We start from the raw sequence: 20,596 nt of genomic DNA on the forward strand, positions 1-20,596 counted from the left end.
CTGTCAGCCTCTTTCATGAACGGCTTTGCTCCAAGACTGGTGGCCTTTATTGGACAAAATAAGGTGTCCAGCACTTTTTAAGGTTCTACATTAATGACGTTTAACACATATTACTGTGTGTTCAATCCAAACATAGAGAGGAGGAAGCCTGAGTCGCTGGTTATTGATGACTGAGTGAGATGTTTGTCAGCCGACTGACTTTTTATTTCCCACCCTAAGTTATGGACTGAAGAGTGGGAACATACAAACCCCGACTGTTTCATATCCACTACGCTGTCGGGTTGAACATTACATATTCACTTCATATAATTTTCCATTTCAACTAAATGCCATTAGGAAATGAAAAAAAAAGACGTTCTTTACAGTAAAACTGGGAAAATTGGCGGGACTGAATTTGGTCTTTTGTATTTTTTCTAACCTTATAATGTTATAACTTATTAATTTTAGGGCGACCTGTAGGACAGAAGCACACCTTCAGCAAAATGCCCATGAAAAAGTCCAACTGGAAATGTTTAAATCTATACAATTATCATTTGAATTATTGCGAAATAATTATGAAATAATGATGTCAGAATCCAACTTTACTGGCATAGACTAATAACACCAGTTAAACACTCACAGACAACAATGCCTACACACACACACACACACACACCTCATTTAAGGTTGTGCACACAGTCAATCACACAGTGCAACAGAACACAGGACGGCATTCCTGGGTCCGTAAATGGGGTAAATAATGCAGCAGTCACCATCCAGGGAGACGTCTCATCAAACAAATATGATCAAAACAAAACTAATGATGTGTAAATAGTTTATGATGTATTCTAAAATGAGCTGGCCCGGCTCGCTCTCTCAGAGTAATCAGAGACACCAGAAAGACGTAATCAGGAGGAAATGAATGTTAGCATCGCGCCGCGCCGCGGCCATTGTTAGCTGCACAGTGCAAAATCCTGCACCAAGAAACAGGGATCGCACCATTTCAGGTCTCTGATTGTGAGTGACACAAATGTGTTCCACCATTCCATCAAAGAGCAATCACGTTGTTGAATCAAGTGTCTTTCCTGCAGGACGGGAGTGATTCCAATTCCCTCCACTGCTGTTATTGTTGATATATGAATCCCCCCACAGGTGGTGAAGTGGTTGCACCAGGAATGCGGAGGTCGTTAGTGCAATGAGTGGAGGCGTGACATTAGTTATTCCAAATAGTCATGTGAATCAGTCCCACAGGTGTGTGAAAATGAGTGTGAAAATTCAATTCACCTGTATTTATATAATGTCTGTTCCAATTAAAAGAGGGAGCTGGTTCCACAGCAGGCCTCCTGCTCATCACTCAAGGCTCAGACAGTCATCCATTCTACTGTTAAAGGTTCTGGGAACCAGGAGCAAACCAGTACTCTACTGGGAGGATTGAGCTCCTCCAGATGGGATGGAGATTTGCCTCGGAGGACCTCGGAGGCCAGAAGGATTTTAACGTCTATTCTGGATTGAATGTGCAGCCGATGAAGAGAAGCCGTCACTTCTCATTCAGCATTTTGGATCAGCTGGAGGTTCTGACAGAATTGTTCTGACATCCTGAATACAGTGAGTTACAGCTGTCCAGCCTGGAAGGAACAAATGTTGGAGGAGCTTTACAGCAAAAGTTTTAGAAACATACTGACTAAAGATTAAAAGATGGCAAGAAAACCTAACATAAACACCACCCGTTTAACCTCTATCAGTACTAATCACGCGTAAAATCTTTCACACCATTTGGTTTAGGTCACTTTTACACATTTTTTTTAAAAGTGAACCAAACCACCAGAGCAACCTTAGGCAATGACTATAACTGCTAGTTTAGGTGGGATTAACCAAAAGGAGTGGTGACCAGGCAGAAAAAAGGATAAAAGAAAACCTGTCTTCTGGCCCCGTTCCCTTTACTGTCTGCCCACAAGAGTTTGTAGTACTTTTCCTACCTCTGCTAATCTGCTTCTTTGGGTTTTTGCTTTTGTTAAATCACTTCCTGTCTTCGGTTCAAAGGAATTGGACTCGGTCCATTTAAAGTGGACCAAACAACGTGTAAAAATTGTCTTCTAAAAGTTTGCTGAAACTTTAAATTTAATGTGCATTGATTAAAGAATTGCGCAGCTCAAACTACTGCTCATGATGAGCAGTAGTTTTACTCATCATGTTAATGAAGACGAGTTTAAACTAAATTATATCAATGGTTCAATGTGATCTTAGAAAAGGCCTGTTTTTAAGAAATCAAAATACACTTTACATTAGCTTTGAACATCTCCAGAAACTGAAATATGTCTTCACCAATTCAACCAGCATGTCTTTAACTAGTGTTGATTCGCTTCCCTACGAGGAGCCGCAGCTCAGTCAACTCTGACAGGATCATGTCTGATCCAAATCTTGGGGAAAATAAAACTGGAGTAATAAAACCATTTGTAACAGTCTGTTGACTTGAGTTGGAAAGTAATTCTCTTGAATTACACATTTAACATCCTGACTGTAATCTGTGTTCCTAGCCGGTGACTCCAGTATTATTTATCTGCTGTTTAAAGTCTTTCAAGACTTTTTAAGCTACAATATGAATGTTAAAATCCTTTCAACAAGCCCTGATCCAAATCTAGATGATTTGACAGATCTAGGGTGGATCTGAGAGTATTTACAGGTCTGCATTTGGCTACTTTTGCTTTCCAAAAGCTTGTCTGTAACGTATCGCAACATGTAGGTAAAACAGTGTTAGGAGCTCTGTGTGACATCATCCTTATTTCACAGGGGGTGCATCACGTGCACCATTCCAAATAGATGATTTAACAAAGTGCTGCTACAGTGCAGCGTGCCACATGTTTCGACGTCAGTGTAAAAGGCTGTGGTTTGGGGTTTGAAGAAACCTGATTTGTCCGTACGGTCTCTCGGTCCAACAGATGGATTTCCCCTCCAGGAGCTGAACATTCAATATGTAATTACCTTCCACAGACATTGTCACGGTCTCGTCAGAAATTCAATATGCACCCATGACACCGGTGGTGTAACTCCAAGAAAATAAATGCTTGTTTGGCTTTGTAGAGGAGGCGAGAATCACCTCGACTGTTCATCATGTGATAGAGGGCCGACCCTCAATCTGACACTAGGGATGTCTGAGCGTGCCAAGGAATGCAGGTGCACCCACCCATCCACACACAGACCGACCTCACCAGCCACATCTCTATGCAGTATTTGTAATGGTTGTACAAGACTGATGCAATTATTTTTATTCTTATTAACTGCTTGGGTGCAATTTATTTTCCTCTCAGGCGATGGAGGTAGCGGCGGGCAAGAGCAACTCTGGTCAGCGCTGATAAGCTGCTGCTCACACGCCGCCATGCTGCAGGGACCAGATTTACCAGGAAGACAATGTCCATGAGGTCAGACTCCTCTCTCTCTCTCTCTCTCTCTCTCCTCTCTTCTCTCTCTCTCTCTCTCTCTCAAACCCGCACATGCACACACCTTGTCACACTTCTTCTTAGAACCTGAGCTTCATTTCTTTGAGCTCATAACCCATAAACAGCTAACGTTCACTTTTTCTTAATTAACGTTAAGCTTTACAGGTTGAGGCGGTTTAAATTTGGTTTTGTTGGTTGACATCAGTCTTGGGACGATCTTTGATTTGCGATGGTGTTTGACGTTTGAAAAAAGCTCTTTTTCACAAACATGAAAGTGCACAAAAATGTGATGAGTCAGATTAGGGAACTATTACGGAATAATTGTTGTAGTTAGTTTCAGCAAAATCAGTTTCAAAAACATTTCAATATTAATGACTTAAGGAGTTAAATGAAACCAAACATGGTTTCCTCAGGAATGCTCTTCTGTCTTTGAGGATTCAGCTGTTAATTTCGTGAAAGACGTTTCTTTAACTGCACTTTAGAATTGTATTTAAGAGAGGAAGAAACAGCCGTATGACCCAAAAGGGAGAAGAAATGCAGGAAGCAGTCAGGAGTAGAGAGACGTCTGTAACGGGAAAGAAGCACTGCACTGTGGGAATATGACAGCCAAGCCATCAGACAAATGGAGACAGTGTCTAGAGGAGCACGAAGGAGAGAGCGTCTGCAAATTGTATAAATAGTTGTGCATTTTGAAGGAGATTGGAAGTTGTCCAGACACAACCCATCTGCATTTTTGGAGAATATTTCAGATATTGACACGGTTTGAAAGTGAGTGAAAGATCCTAATACCACAAAGTGGCAGAGCAGAAAGCTTCTGTGCAAATGAATGGATCCGCTTTTTCACAGCCCAGTAACATAATGTCAAGGTGCCGGAGCTAATGTATAGGCTGTTATGTGACATTATTAACCTTGTTTAATGCTTGTGTCGCGTGTGATTGTGGATGTTGCTGCTGTATGAACATATGTCCATATGAGGACAGAATAACGTAAATCAGACAAAATTGCTGCTGTGATTAGTTTAATTTGTGTTAAAGATGGAAGTCTGTATAAAATACGTAAACGTAATGATCCAGACGGACCATTACTGGAGCCAGTTTGTGTGACCACTTGTCTTATAATTCCAGTTTTGTTTTCTTGTGAAAGAAGATTCCACCCTGAAGTCCACCCGACATGACGCAGGTTACGGAATATCACCTAATTAAAATTAACACTAAAGCTGGTTTTAAAGTGCTGTTCAACAGACACTAAATAGTAAAGTATTTCTGTCAAAGTTCATCACATTTAATTAATTTTTGCCTTGTGTGCACAGTGTGAGTCTAATAAGACAATGTGGAATTAACACAGCCAATGCTACGCTGTTTTCTTTACACAAAGAGTGAAATGTATAGTCGGTAATGAAAAATAAACAGCAAACACAGTGTCACATGAATTACACGGCCAATGTTTCAATTTAAAATGCGGAATCCTGAGAGCGTGCACGGCTGTAGATCAGCACAGACACTTGCCTCCTTTTGCTGCCGGAATCATAAATAACGTCTAATGTAATTACTCGTCTTCAGATGAGCTTGTAAACCTCAGGTGTCTTTACAGAAATGTTTTTATTCCCTAAAACTTGTGTGATTCTAGCACTGTGTATTTGTTGCTGTCCTCTGGCTCATCGGTCTGACTGATATTCCTCATCATTTCTGCTCTTTCCAATGGGCCAGTCTGAATTTTCAGCAGCTATTAAATAAAACCTAACTAAAATCTCCCTCAGGTCAATGAATTTATAGTCATTTCAGGCTGGAGAAAATAAGAATCTCATGCTGCCATTACAAGAAGTAAATGCTTCTCTTGTTATTATTTTTTTTTCAAATATATTTTTAATATGGTGAATTTAAACAGGATTCCCTTATAAACAACACACACTGTCCCAAAGGAGACAGAGGAAAATATGTTTATTTTAGGCTGTTTTCTCCAATAAGAATGCATTCTACAGTTCATGCTCCCCACAGTAGGAGTCTCATATCACATTCTAGACATTATCTTTATTGCATAAGTTGAGGTCTGTTTGAGACTTCATATATGCATAGTTTCCTCCACAGTGTACATTAACCAGAAAGGATGGGGAATGCAGGAAATGCTGATAAGGATGATGACAAAGGTGACAGCTGTGATATCTCCAAACTTTTGTGGGACGACATAAAAAAGGCCAATCTGACATATTTGTCATCATGCAAGGAGAACCCCAATCACCCAATCATCTGTTCTGCTCACCATCCTGGTGGCTCTTCTCAGGAGACATTAACACTGATGGGAGTATATTTTTATGTGCGCATCATTTTTATGTCCCAAAAAAAGTGTGTCTCTACAGTTGTGGATGGATTTCCTCATGGAGGAGTGACTACTACTACTACTACTACTACTACTACACTACTACTACTACTACTAATAATAATAATAATATGATGCATGCCCAATACCTTTGCAGTGTTATTTTGGTCATTTGATGTGGATGAACGGTGAGTAAATATTACAAAATGTGTAATATTTTGTAAGAATTATCCACTTTTTTAATGGTTTGTTTTCAGTTTTTTCACTCTTGAAGCTTTCCGGTGACGTCACTGCAGTTGTCCACGCGATCATGCGGCTAAAGAAACTGTCCTTTTTATCTACATTAAATATTAAGTCCACAGTAAGTTGATATTTTTGCTATTTTTATTTTTATTCTTAAATGATTTATTAAAAGCGTTTCCTTTTAAAGTTAACGGCAATAATCGGCTACAATAGCTTAGCTATTCGTGTAGGTAGCTAGCTCTAGCACTGTTATTGCTAACAATGCTAATCCATATTTGCCTTGTGTCCTGTGAAAATGATATTTTGTCGAAAAGGTGACCTTAAATGTTTGTCTTTTGCTCGAAGCTATGTTTAAATGGACTTCGAGTCTCCGAGGAGGGTAATTTAATGTCAAAGCTCGTAGTGTACTAATAAAAGCTAGTGGTATGTTACTTAAGAAGATGCGATAATGCATTTTCAAACGAAATTGACATTTGCTTGGTAATAAACACATGTGGAGTTAATTAATAGTCAAAAATGGCTGCCACTTGTTTGCTTATGACTCAGTTGACATGACTGTTTCCAGCCCTGTTATTATTATTGTTGTTTGTTATTATTATTGTTGTTATTGGGATGATCATTGTCGTCATCGTGCCATATCTATATGGATAACCAGTGAAATATTTAATTTATGGTATTTGATATGATGCTTTTTCAGGCCAGTTGATTAATAATTACTCAAGTAACATTAATATGACTCACTTTTTCACCAGGATGGGTGACTATTGATATACTATTATTACTATTCTACTGTTATAGGAAATACTTAGAAGGGACGTTTGTGTGTTTTGATTTGAAGTGGTATAACTGTTGTGTGTTTGTTGTCTGCTTCTCCAGTGGATAGAAGTTTGAAACGCAGACAAGTGAAGCCACTGGCTGCTTCTCTCCCGATGCCCTGGATTATGACAGCTCTGATGACAGTTGATTTGAGGTGGAGATTCTTCAGGTAAGTGGAGGAGGTTGATTCCATTAAGAAAAATGTGTGTGTGTGGGGGAAAACAAACGACCCTTGTATCAGCGGGTCTGACCCTGCCCTGAGATGTCTTTAGAAATGTACCGCTGAAGTCATTAGGTCACTGTGCAAAGGAGTGTGTGTCCTGTTTTAATAAACTCCTGCCCGAATACCAACTTTGTGTTCATCCTAACAGCTCTGAGCTTTCATAAAATAGATTATATTGTCATTTTAGGGAACATTGTAATATTTTCAGTCAGTGCAGTGGGACAGACGTGTGTCATGGCTTGTTCGACATAATTAGCGAGGCTTGACAAACGAGGAGGATGCAGAGGGCACCGGGGGTGCAGCTACCGAGATGGAGACACTCAGGAGGATTTAGCCAGCCCTGAGAGGCCGCATATTCATTTGAAAAGTCATAATGAGGCCACTCCAGTTGCTTCGCAGGCGGGCAATATTGCCCTAAATAACCTGAAATATGCCACTGAATCTCTTCTTCTCCGTGGAGCTCATGAACTCGTCAGTACGCTGCCATGATCAATAACAAACCTGTGCTACATCGCTATACAAGCTGAAGCTGTACAAACATTACTGGGGATTTGGGATTTCCCCCAGCATGACAAACTTAACCATGTACGTCCATAAAAGATTGTGTAGCTACACATGTGATTTGTTGGACTGAAAAAAGAATCTCTGCCCTTAGAAATCAGCCTCTGTGGCTGTAAATACACGAGGGCCAAGCTCCATATTGGGTGGAGCATTGAGTGTAATTTTTTACTGGGCATATAAACTAAATCCTGGAAGTCTGTGGGGTCAGGGTCAGCACATGAAGCTGTGGACGGTACTTGACACCAAAGCAGAGACAGGTGGAGGTCTACTATTACTATATTGTTTAGTGGAACATGATGCTCTGATGCCGCTTAATTAAAATGATGATAAAGGTTGCCTAACAGTTTTCACGTTCAGCTTTTCTCTAAACTTAATGTATTCATCTCTCCTATGGGCCTGGTCCAGCTCAAGGTTTTCTTCCTGTTAAATGGAATGTTTCCTTCCACTGTTGCTTGTTTGGGCTCCGATTCTGGGGTTTCTGTAATTCATCCACAAAAAAATATTGATTGTAACAAACAGTGACAATAAAGTTGAACTGAAGTTTCCATTTTAAGGGTAGATTTATTTGTGAATCCTCTCCATAAAAAAACAAAGTCTTCAAACTTAAAGCAGAACAAAAGCAGGTTAATGTCATGTATATCTCCAACCTCCGTCCAAAATGGAGGATGGTGCACTGTAGAAGAACATGCTGGAGTTCATGACAGAGGGAGAGTGTTACTATCCTGTAGTTTTTAATAGAATGATTCTCTTCTTTGTGGTTTTTTAGGATCAGATGGTACAGGTAATGGCAGCGAGAGGAAGGGTCTAAAGTGAGTGTGCGGGCTCAGAAAGTGAGTCCAACAATGCTGCATCTGCAAGATGATGGTATAGATGATGAGGAGGTCAAAGACCTGGCTAGGCTTGAGGACCACTTCACAGAAGATGAGGAGAAGACCAAGCCGCCTCTTTCTTCAGACAATTCCATCAAAGACGACCCCCCCACTGCCACCCCGCCCAAAAGTTGTCGCAAGAACAAGAAGACCGTAGAAGCTGAAACCCACCAGGTTCAACCCTGAAGCTACATCAGTGTCTAGCAACGCGAACACAGAAGAGTCTCATTCGAGCCCAAGAAATGGAATTTCCGAAGGAACCGACTCTGTTGGACTTTACCACCATGGAGGACCTGAATGAAATGGACGACTATGACAGTGAGGATGATAATGACTGGAGGCCCAATGCAGCGAAGAAGAAAAGCAAAGCAGTGCTCAGAAAGGATGGGGATGGAGAAGAGGAGGATGGGAGTGCCAGTGACTATGATGATGATAATGATGATGGTGATGACGATGACGACGACGACGATGATGAAGATGAAGACGGGAAGACAGACGGAGATGACGAAAACAAACAGTGAGAGCAGTGACAGTGAAAAAGAGGTGAAAAAGCTTGAAGAAGCAGATGATGAAGAGCACCAGTGGTTTTTGATGAAGAGCTGACTAATGACAGCATGTCTCAGGGAAAAGGAAATGAGGTGAGCTCTTCTACATAACTGTCTATACAACGGTGAACGATCTTTAAACTCCTTCTATGACTCTGAGAACTTTAGAGGTCTAATGCTCAAGCAAGTAGCTGTTTATTGTTCAGATGTTTTTTCCAAAGGTTTTCCACAGCTCATTCAAAAGGACATGGATAAAAATATGGATATAAAATTCGCAATAGTCAGATAATTGTGTTAGTTCAGATGTGCAGATCGGACTCAGCCTGTATTTGGGCCAGATAGTTCAATGTTCCTCTGGCCTGTTGAATAAAACTCTGGCCTGTTGAATAAAAACTCTTCCCGATTTTGGCACTTCTAGGCTCGATGCTATTTCTACTTCAATGACATGGCAGCAACTGGGTGTTACTGGGCAGCTGAGTGTCTGTTAGAACCAGATCAGCCGTCCTCCAGAGTGCTGGATGGACTCTAGATCTCCTTCATGTATGCTAGGCGGTTTGGCCTTCTTCTCCAGAGCCCTTCTGTTCCTCTGCACAGATTTTTCTGTTGGGGGTCAGAGACTTGTTGTACCAGGATGTGGTTTAGCCGTCAGGGTACTCTGAATGGTGCGGCACTATAGAAGCTTACGCCTATCCCTAACCCTAGCTCCAGAGTCTCTCAATCTGTGGAGGAGGAAGAGTGCTGGTTTAGTGATGATGTTGGTGAGATGAGTCAGGTCAGTGGCCTCATTGACCCTGAACTCTCTCCACTACTAATCCATTATTACTTCCTTGGTTTTTGCTGACATTGAGTTGTGGTTTATGCAGTCTTGTTCTCAGCTGGTTAGCAGGGCTGTAATCATAGACAGAGATCACAGTTCAATAGGTACCTTAGTTCTGACGTCAAGGTTCGGCTCATTTTCCTTACAGAGGAAACTCATTTCACGACCCAACGTCCATGTCCATGGGTGGGCAGACTGACTACGAAGCTCTTTCTTACCATAACGGCCCAGTATACCCACCACACATGCAGAGGCTGCACTGAGCCACCAGTCAATCACACGTCCCATCTTTTCTCACTCCTCAACAAGACCCCAAGATTACTCTGAGTATTGGCTTGAAACCTCACCATGTTCCACACAGGGTTGATGTGAGGGGCAGTCCCAGTAGCCTTTGTTGCCTCTGCATGTCCGTCCAGCAGCAGATGGGTCCTTTCTGCACTCCTAGGGTCTTCAGGAAGTTTAGTGTCCAGTCAGGGCCCTGCTGAAGATATGACATGAAGAAACTGACTGTGAAAGGATTATTCACTTAGCAGGAACTTTGTGAATTGGTTTTTATTGAGCTTTCTGATCTGAGCTCCAGTGAAGTCGATTTACCCTAGCGCTCTTTCTCAATTTCCCAGGATGCCTTGCAGGGACAGGTCCCAGACCTGGAGCACTCAGCACATACTCATCTGCTGTGTCTGTCTTGGTGACAACAGTGAGGATGCAGAACGAGATTATACAGTGTGACAATTGTGGGGTGACTGTGCATGAAGGTAAGTAACTCGCTTTTGTTTTCCCTTTTGTCACCACCTGTCAGTTTCATTTTGCAGTCGTCCAACTTTTGGGACAGACCACATTCTTTTTTGAGTCTTTCTTTTGGTTCTACAGCTATACAGTAGAGTACTAAAATAATATAACATGGAAGTTTAAATAACAATCAGAAATCTTTTCATGGAGGCATTTTTTTGTTCTTATTTCTGTACATTTCTTTTAAATATAGAGCTAAACTGAAAAAAGGTTCAAAGTGTGTATATACATATGAATGCAGTGTAAAATAATGGGTTGCAGTCTCAAATCAATGTGAGCGTGGTCTTCATAAGGCAACCACTATTAACTTATTGGTGTGCGACATAAACAACACAACTGTGGAGGATTGATGTGACGGTGTCACTTCATTACACCAACACATCGCTGATAATGTTTTGGTTTCTCACCATTGGCTCTTTTCTTGCCAGAGTCTTGTCAGAAAAGACAGAAATCACAATGCTATAAATTCTTTATTACAGCCAGCAGCAAAATCCAGACTACTTTCGATGTGCAAACCTGGTAAATGTTGTAAAAATGTCAAATTGATGTAACCACTTCCAGTTCTTTCTCTATGTCCCACTTTGATTCTCAGTAAGCATCTTTGGTGTTTTAAGGTTTTTGCTTGATCGCATTTATGTCCACTTTATGATCAAGTGGCAGTCTATAGTGGCAGTTCTATCACCCCCCCCCCCCCCCAACACACGTTGCACATCGTCGTGCCCAACCCCACCACCCATGTAGATACAAAAAAAATCACATCAAGATCAAAATCACAAGAGCAAAAGTATTTTTTACCCTTCTCTTGGTGCATCCCAACACAGATTGTGCCCTGGGCACTTGCCCACATCGGCCATATCAAAAACCACTACTGCCCTGAGCGGCCATCAGCTCCGAGATATCCTGGGAAACCTCATTTCAAGTCGCACCATGTATCTCCCTCTGGCTGCTCTCTCGTTCTACAGAGCTAAATCAGAGCTTTTCCTCATTGGTGAACTACATTATTGCCTTGCTTGTTGCCTTTATTATTTATTAAGACACTGTCGCTGTTGCAAGGTTTTCAAAAAGACAGGTTTGATTCTTCTGCTAACTCGTCTGTCATGTTAATTTCTTGCCTAATTAGAACATTGGTCATTGACACATTTAGCCCTACTTTGCATGTTTGGAACCCAAGTACTTTACTTAGTACCTCCACTGGAAAAGCCGAACTGTTTCATATCAAGTTGTGCCGAGTAGATTAGCAAAATTGCTGAATTGCTCATACGTACACTAGCGTCATAAATGGAAAAAAAAATAATTCAATTTGAATCTGAAATTTGAGTTTTTTATTTTTTGGTGATGTTAAAAGCACAAAAAGGCTTTCTTTTGTAACTATAATTGTTAAAATAAAGAAAATACCAGACATAGTTCAGAAATATGTAACAATGAATGTTATCAGAGTGGCTCTTAATCGTTACAAAAAAAGGCTTTTTGTTGAATATTAAGTGGTGTTTCTGCATAGGAAAGGAAACTCGAAAAGTTCCAGTTCATTACTGGCTGAACGGACTTCATTTACCTTTATAATTTAAGTCACTTATCAGGCACTTTTGTCCAAAATAAATTGCTGTGAGAGACCCAAATCAAGCCATTATTCAGCTGAGACAAAATGTGAATAAAATACCACCTTACAGTTCTAAACTACCTAGTACAAGTGCTACTACAAACTCACGGTGCAGAGATCTGGAAAGGGAGTGAAGAGGGAAATAAACAGGAGAGAAAAAGAGTAGAGATAGGAGAAAGTTAAGTGCTGTTTGGAGAGCAGGTGCTCCTAGAAGAGCTGTATCTTCAAGAGCTTATTGACGGAAGAGTGGATTACCCCTGCTCTGGTGGAGCCCACGAGGTCGTCCCACCATGAGGAAACAAGGTATGAGAATAGTCTCAATGGCCTTGCCTGTACAGACAACGTTTCCAGGCAACGCTCATGTGGGGACGGTAGAGGACGAGTGGTAGCATGGGCTCCAACAAGATTGTTCAAGTAAGAGGGAACAGGTGGGATAAGCAGGCTTTTGAAGGTAGAGAACAGTTTGTGCATATCTGTGGTACCACACCTGTTGCTTCATAGACCTAAAAGGCCTGGTAGATAGAGGACAAAGACATTCCAGGGATGATCTCAGAGTGGAGGAAATAGTATTGGTGGTATCATTAACGTCGGAGAGGAGATTGCACTGGAAGTGGGCAGAGTGGAGCAGACCAGCATGGAGAAGTGGGTCGGAGAGACTTTGCTGGGATTGTAAGAAGATCCTTGGGATGGGGAGCGGGGGGGGGGGCTGGTCAGCCTCAAGTTGAATTGCATGAAAAAAGTTTTTTTGAGAAATGCAGATTTGTAACTTGGAGAGTGTCAAAAACGCGGCAGTGAGCAAGAATGAGATCAAGCTCTTTGTCGGCTCAGTGAATAGGTGGAGTGGGGGATCCACGTTACGTCAAAGATCTATTAAGGGACAGGAAGTCAGAAGAGCTGGGGTTGTCTAAGTGACAATGACAAAGTCATTAAATATTTTGAGTTAAATTTCCCTCCGGATAAGTCAGTCAAGAACCCGTTCCTGTTTTCAATAATGACCTGTTTATGCTTGTGGATGTAGGAAAACATCAAAAAGCTGCTTTCTTAACGGTACTTCAGAGCACCTCAGGGAAACTTACATGCTTGAGCTTACACACACACACAAACACAGCATAGTAACGCAACACAGAAAGGTTTCCCTCGTGTATTGAAATGGATAATATTTTTTTAAAATTTAGGACCAATATATGTATTTGTTTTAGCACGTGTGGATTTTTACACAGTCACAAACAATTTTTCTTATTCTTGAGCTATAAAATGCCCTTGTTGAAGGTTGTATCAAGCTCACAGGGGGAACAAGGTAAAGAGGTAATCTGTCAGTGTCTAGTGCTCATCTTCACTGCTTCTCTTTCTTCTTGTATTCACGCCACTGTTGGGACACCATCAGTTGTTCTCACAAGATAAGAGTGTTTGACATGAAAGGTAGATTCACAAGACCCAGGTGACGGATGAAACACTGTACAGATTCTTACTTTTGGAATTCTTTTACTGTAGATAGTCTCTGTTCTTCCCAGGCTTTCTTTTGATTTTCAAACCAGTCTTTTTGATAGGCCTTGTACAGAACAACTACCATCTTGTTGCTATTTACCTGTTTGTCTGAGTAACACAGGCAACTTTATATTGCTACATATTTATGCGTTGGAGCTTTGTATTTTCCCTCATTATTTTAGGTTGCATTAATCCCAATTTGAGGTTTTAGATATAACCTGCCTTCATTTAAATTAACTACCGGTACTAAATTAGGTTTAAGTCAATTATGTGGTTATTAAGTAACAACATGCACTTACAAACCTCAAAAGTAGATTGACTGTGCATTCTGTGTTAGAGGCAGTTGTAATTTAGTGTTCTGCTATGTCAGCTTCAATTATTGACTATGCAATGGTTCTAACCACAAAATTGGCTGTTGCCAAAAATGCTCTTATTTGATTGCATTACTGTAGCATGTGTAAGGGGGTGTATAAAACAAACCTTTTCTAGATTTAGCTGCTCACTGTTCCAAAGCTTTTTCCCAAATGTTTTGAACTAACCTGGAACGAAGGTGAAGATCCGTGGTGCTCCCATACTTTCTCACTTGCTGTTAGGGGTATACTGTATGCTGTTGCGTTTTCCTCCTACATTTCTTATTGGCTGTACATCATCCTTGATGGTATAATCTTCATTCATCTATCTGTAATTTCGCTGCAGATAATTCCCAGAATTATGCTGTGAACCATCAAATTATTTGGGAAAATTGTATCGCTATTCAATGTAAAAGCAGCTAAACTGAGTACTTTTTCTTAAGATGACCTCATCTTTATCTTCATTAACATTTTATAACCTAGAATTTGTCCATAGGATTTGCCAGGTAAACTTCGGAAAGTCAATAAACATCATTTCTATTTTATCTCAGTATTTTTAGAAAGACCTGGCTCAGTTAACTCTGCATTTCCTCATTTCTCTTCTTGCCAAGCTTTTCAGTTCTGACAAGGATAATCCCATCAGGGATTATAAAGGTATCATGTAGTCATCATTTTTGGTCAGCTTAGCTCATATTAGCCTGCAACCCATGGCTTAACAGTCTGAACTTTGTATCTCGGTTTAAAAGGAACACTAAAGATTTGTGCCACAGTTCATCCACATGTCGATTAAACCAGTGTGTCGGTCCAATCAGAAAAGATGAAGCAGCCCACAGATTTACCCCTGTGTTGAGGTTTGGCTGTTGCAGGTCCCATAATTGTCCGTCATAACCACAGTTTCAGAATCATATAAGGGGCACCATCAGGAATCATTAACTAAAATCTAATTTGTTTCAAAATTGGGTCAGAGTACAAAAGAGCAATTAAAATATTAGGCAAAAAATCGAATTATATCACCATTGCCAAATACACCAGAAATATGACAAAGGTGCAGCTTTGGGTTACAGTTTGATAGGCTGCGTTCACAATGTGGGGAGTGGAATCTGACCAATTAGCTGCTAGCCTTGCTATGTGTAAAATGCATGGGTGTGTGTGTGTTTGAGTGAGTAGTTAAGAGCAGGGGAAAACCTGCGCGACCTTAGCAATGAATTAAATGAAGGGTGCGATATCTTCAGATGCTTGTTGCACGGGGGGGGGCACATTCAATTTGCGGTGCTTGAATTGAATCCATTGCGCGCCGCCACTCAATGGGCCACAGTGTGTGTGGGAAACACTGCAGAGATGTCTATCGAGTCGCTATAGCGCCAGGTTCACACCCAATGTGTAAGCGTTTAACAATGAAAATCACACAGGAGCTAGAACCCTCCTGTTCACGTCAGAGACACATTTCTCCTCAGCTGCTGTCTACTTATATTCTCAGCTTTTTTTATCATCACTTTTTCACTGTATGTGTTTATTCATCTCTCTATCACACTATTTAAGTACTGATGATCATATGAACGTACACAACTATAGCATCACAAATGTCAATGGCGGTATGGTGCCATGCCATCATTGATCTATTAGAATTGACGTATTACGTCATCAACCCATGTACCCAATGCCTTTGGCCACAACTCGAAACCCACCTATTTTTTTTCTTTGGTGACTGCTCTTTCCCTTGGTGTCGTGGGGAGGGGGCTTGAGCCCAGCTCAGATGAATGCAGGCAAAGGCACCTTTATGATTCACCAGCTCATTGGAGGGCGCTATGTGAGCATTTGGTAGTTTGGTACCTTCTTCATGGGTACCTTGGCAGTACTCTGGAGGGGTGCTGGCGCCCCTCCCGTTACCAGGACACCTTCCAAGGTTCGTTCGGACTCTGTCCCAATTATTCATCACTTGGTGTCTTCCTCCTTTGATTTCACCCCATGAGATATGAGTAACTTGTAAAGAGTTAAGATAAATTCATCAGGTCTGGAAAAAAAGTTGAGAATTATTGATTTGCAAATGTACAACAAATATCTGGGAGCACAATTTACCCATCAAAAAATCTAGAGCTGAAAGCGCAGTTCTATCTGGCTCAGTGTTTGCTTTGTCAAAGCGGCCCAAGTCTCCAGAGAACCACCCAGTGACAGGCACACATAACGTTGAGGGTGGGATTGGGGAGTCTTGCCATTGCTCCAGAAGCCAGAAGGCTGTTGCCTGAATTAGCAGTTAGAGTCTTATCTCCACATTGAGGCACAGGACTGTTTGCTGCCCTCACTGGTAGTAAAGAGCACATCTGCCCGGTGTAATAGTTGCCTTAGAAATCACATCAGCCACATAATTGTTTAGGCAACCTCAGGACAAAATTAGAATAATTTCAGTTGTCGTTTTGCCTCTTTTTCTATTGAATGTGCAGTCTGTTTTGTCATTTTGTTCTAATAGCTTGAGGGCTTATAAATCATTACAAATCATATGAAATATTAAAAGGAAATATTAGTGTAAGAGTCAACTGGGGTGAGGGTGACTTGATCTCTCATGCAGGAGTGAACCATCCTGCAGTTTCCTTTAAGAGTCGAGTTGAAATTCTGTTAGACCTTAATGATAAATCAGTGGCTACTTCTTTTTTAAGAATCTTCCAGAAAGACATCAATAAGTACAAAACTATTTTCCATCATAGGAATACTTGTTTGAGCTGTAGAGTTTTCCTTACGGTTGCATAACTCTACTCTAAGTTATTTGCCAGGTGAGTCGACTGGGCTAATATAACAACTTTCTCCTAAAAGAAATCTTTACAATATTCCATGTTTGCTTTTACATACATACAGCATCTGTGGCAGATATCGTAGAGTTCAGAGAGAACCATTCATACACTTAAAACTTGGCTTCATTTCCCCAATAAATGCTTTGAATAGGAGTTTTCTTTTTGCCTTTTCAGGACGCTGTGGATTTGACACATCTGTTTCACCGATCCAGTCTATCTAAAAACCCAGCACATGTTGAAGTTACTGTAAAGAAGCTCAGCTCACTTGCAAATGTCACATGAAAAAGTCCCTGCTTTCTGTAAAGTGCCTAGAGACAGTTTGTAACGGACGCTGAACGTTTTCTGCTTCAGTCTGTAAATGTCATTGAGTACCAGTTGTCAATATTTGTTGTTAAATTTGTATTAAAAAATGGGAAACCTTTGTGTTTGTTTTCAGGTTGTTATGGTGTGGATGGTGAGAGTGACTCAATAATGAGCTCCACCTCAGAAAACTCAACAGAGCCTTGGTTCTGTGACGCCTGTAAGAACGGCGTTACTCCCAGTTGTGAGCTGTGTCCCAACCAGGATGGAATCTTCAAAGAGACAGATGCCGGGAGGTGGGTTACTGTCGCACATTGACCCAGTAGTCAGTTGGCATTCACAAGAAGCAGGGAGTGGAACGTGTTCGGGAACAAATAACGCCTTAGTTAATGACCTTAGCTGGTTGATATGCTGAGGGCAATACAAGTTAAATGGTACATATTTTCTGTGGTGGGAGGAGAAGAAAGTTGGATTAAGGCAGACGGAGAGAGAGAGAATTCACAGAGCAATGAGAGAAGTGGATGGAGGGAAGAGCAGAGATAGAGGAAGAGAAGGAATGAGAGAAAAGAGTGGGTTTTGTGAAGCGTGGAGACTTCAGCCACGTTATCGCTGATAGTGCTCCTCAGCTAGGCTGCACCCGAATTTACTACTTCACTAGAGCATGAAAAACACAGCAAATTAAACTGTGAAGCTGTTGCTTGCTTGAGATGGATATCTTTATATTGGACTTCAGATTCTCCTCCCTAAAGTCCACATTTGAAATTCTGTCATACCAAACTGTTGCTGGAGTCCAAGGCTACAGAAATCTATCAATCCATTTACTTTTAAAGTGGTTGATGCAACTGACTGTAGCCCCCTTTCAGATGTAAAGTTCCTTATGGTCTGCGGTAAATGACCAAATTAAATGCAAAAACACACACAGCCATATATTCAATGTGATGCCCTGAAAATGAGCAGATGTCACCACATTTCAAATGTCAACTTTTTAATAAACGTTTTCAAGTTTTATACCTCATTCAAATCTTCTGTGCTTTTCTCTCTTCTTTTTCTTGTGATTTCTCAGGTGGGTGCATGTGGTTTGTGCTCTTTATGTTCCTGGAGTAGCATTTGGAGACATTGATAAACTGCGACCAGTGACACTCACAGAAATGAATTATTCAAAATATGGGGCAAAGGCAAGTATCCTTTTCATTGGATTTATGTTGCCTCTTATCAATCGGCTCACAAAGATTCATAGCAAAAAGTAGTTCTCAAGAATATTTTGAAGAATATTAACATCGCAATGTGGAATGTGAAGATTTAGCTCTGATAACACTTGCAGTAGCAGTGAAATGGTGTAATTAAAAACCTCTTATCAGATTTTAACTGTGCCATGTCCGAAAAAGAAATGTTCTTTTGGAATAAATGTCATTTAGTCATGAGAGTTGTTCAGGCTTGGATAATGTTGATGTGAAGAAAACACTGATACTCAGACATTCATAGGAAATAAGGTTTCAAAAGAAATCCTTCCATTATGGAGGAAAATCTCATCCTCACACTGCTGTTTACCTCCCGGGGTTTGTTTCATTCAGGAATGCAGTTTTTGTGAGGATGCCCGCTTTGCCCGGACTGGTGTGTGCATCAGCTGCGATGCTGGAATGTGTCGTTCCTATTTCCATGTAACATGTGCACAAAGGGAAGGACTTTTGTCTGAGGCTGCAGCGGAGGAGGTTAGAAAAAGCCCACAGCAAACATGTCTGTCATGGGGTCGCCATGTGTATGCTTATGTCTTATTGTGATCGATTGACTGATGGATGGGCCAAACTAACCTCTCAATGCCGGCGTAGTAAGAATTGGTGTCTCTGTCCTCAGGATATTGCTGATCCATTTTTTGCATACTGCAAACAGCACGCAGACCGATTTGACAGGAAGTGGAAAAGGAAGAATTATCTTGCCTTGCAGTCTTACTGTAAAGTTTCACTGCAGGAGAGGGAGAGGCAGCTGCCTCCTGAAGCTCAGGTAAGATTCAACAGCCCACTCTCACCCCATGTAGTCCCTAGTGTCTCTCTCCGACTGGTTTTGAGTTCTAAACCTAACTCCAACTCTTCAGGATTCATCCACATTCCAAGTTAGGTCAGAGGTGACACATTAGGTTCATACTGCTGCAGCACACTCTTCTAACTTACTCGTGTAAATAGGTTTTTAAAATAAAGATGATTTGTAAAGCTAAAGTCGATCTATGTGTAGTGTTTGTGACTGCTTTGAAGCATGCCAACTGGGTTAATGTCTGTACTGTACTGAGTAAAAGGTCTGTTAAAGAAATTGTCTTGTTAATGTTTGCTTTCATTAAACTAATGCGCACTGAAGCTACTTGTTAACTTGGATAGAAGAATCAAAAGCACAATGGAAAAAACTCATATTCACAGATTTAAGGTCATTGGGTTTTTGTATATCATAGTCAGTGCTGCTTTATTAAGTAAAATGCTCACATCATGATTATCTTTGTCAATATTGTATTTATTGCACTTGAAAAACGCTTATTGACACCAGTGTCCCATTCACAGGCCCGTATCACGACTCGCCTGCAGCAGTACAGGACAAAAGCTGAGCTGTCCAGGAACACACGGCCTCAGGCCTGGGTCCCACGGGAAAAACTGCCAAGACCTTTGACCTCCAGCGCTTCAGCCATCAGGAAGCTGATGCGAAAGGCAGAACTGATGGGTATCAGTACCGATATCTTCCCGGTGGACACATCTGATGCCAGCGCCAGCATTGACGGGCGCAGGAAGCACAAGCAGCCTGCTCTCTCCGCTGAGTTTGTCAACTACTACCTTGGTGAGGAAACCCCTCTTTCTAGTAAGGTTGCAGAACTATTCAAATCATTAAGGTACATTCACACAAACCACAAACGTTCCACGTTTACCAGTGTTTGGTCGCTTGATCACCGTTTCTTCGCCGTGTCTTTCGTCCCAGTTAAAATTGTTTTACTTTTAATTTTTGTTGCTGCTAATTATTTTTTCCCTACGTTCATATTCAGAGCGGAACATGCGGATGATCCAGATCCAGGACAACATCTCTGAGCAGAAGAATCTAAAAGACAAACTGGAGAGTGAACAAGAAAAACTGCATGTGGAGTACAGCAAGGTAGCGATCACACAGAAAAGTCCCGTCTTTAGCCTTGGCACAGTCAAACGGCAACACCACAATAGTTGTGTCTGTCTGCGTTTAATCTTAATAATGCAGACTTTTTTGGTTTTAAAGGTCGAGCACATGTTTTAAATTTAAAATCAGAAACTGAGCTAATGATATCCTGTCATTGTCTGACACCCTTTGGACTGTAAAACTTAAATATTGCTATTGGGTGCAAGCACTTAGATCATACTGAACTTCCATTAGATGTTTTCCCGATGTAGGTTTATGGTCAGTTGTAAGTCTGATTGGCCAATCAAAGGAACAAGCAAGCACAAAAATACAACTGTGAAAATACAAGAGAAATTGATCACATTTGAAATA

General features: G+C 41.1%; 1 protein-coding gene across 7 annotated transcripts in view; it reads left to right on the forward strand.

Moving 5' to 3' along the window:
* Positions 1–20,596, forward strand: part of LOC101073872 (PHD finger protein 14) — a 72,532-nt gene that overhangs the window by 29,298 nt on the left and 22,638 nt on the right. For all 7 annotated transcript variants that reach the window (XM_029844903.1, XM_029844904.1, XM_011618883.2 and 4 more), the window contains exons 5-10: positions 17,241–17,400; positions 18,168–18,279; positions 18,676–18,813; positions 18,956–19,102; positions 19,648–19,918; positions 20,121–20,227. In XM_029844903.1, the coding sequence (XP_029700763.1) occupies positions 17,241–17,400; positions 18,168–18,279; positions 18,676–18,813; positions 18,956–19,102; positions 19,648–19,918; positions 20,121–20,227 (935 nt within the window). The remainder of the gene's footprint in view (positions 1–17,240; positions 17,401–18,167; positions 18,280–18,675; positions 18,814–18,955; positions 19,103–19,647; positions 19,919–20,120; positions 20,228–20,596) is intronic.

Source organism: Takifugu rubripes, chromosome 12 (assembly GCF_901000725.2).
Source record: "Takifugu rubripes chromosome 12, fTakRub1.2, whole genome shotgun sequence".
Taxonomy (NCBI): Eukaryota; Metazoa; Chordata; class Actinopteri; order Tetraodontiformes; family Tetraodontidae; genus Takifugu; species Takifugu rubripes.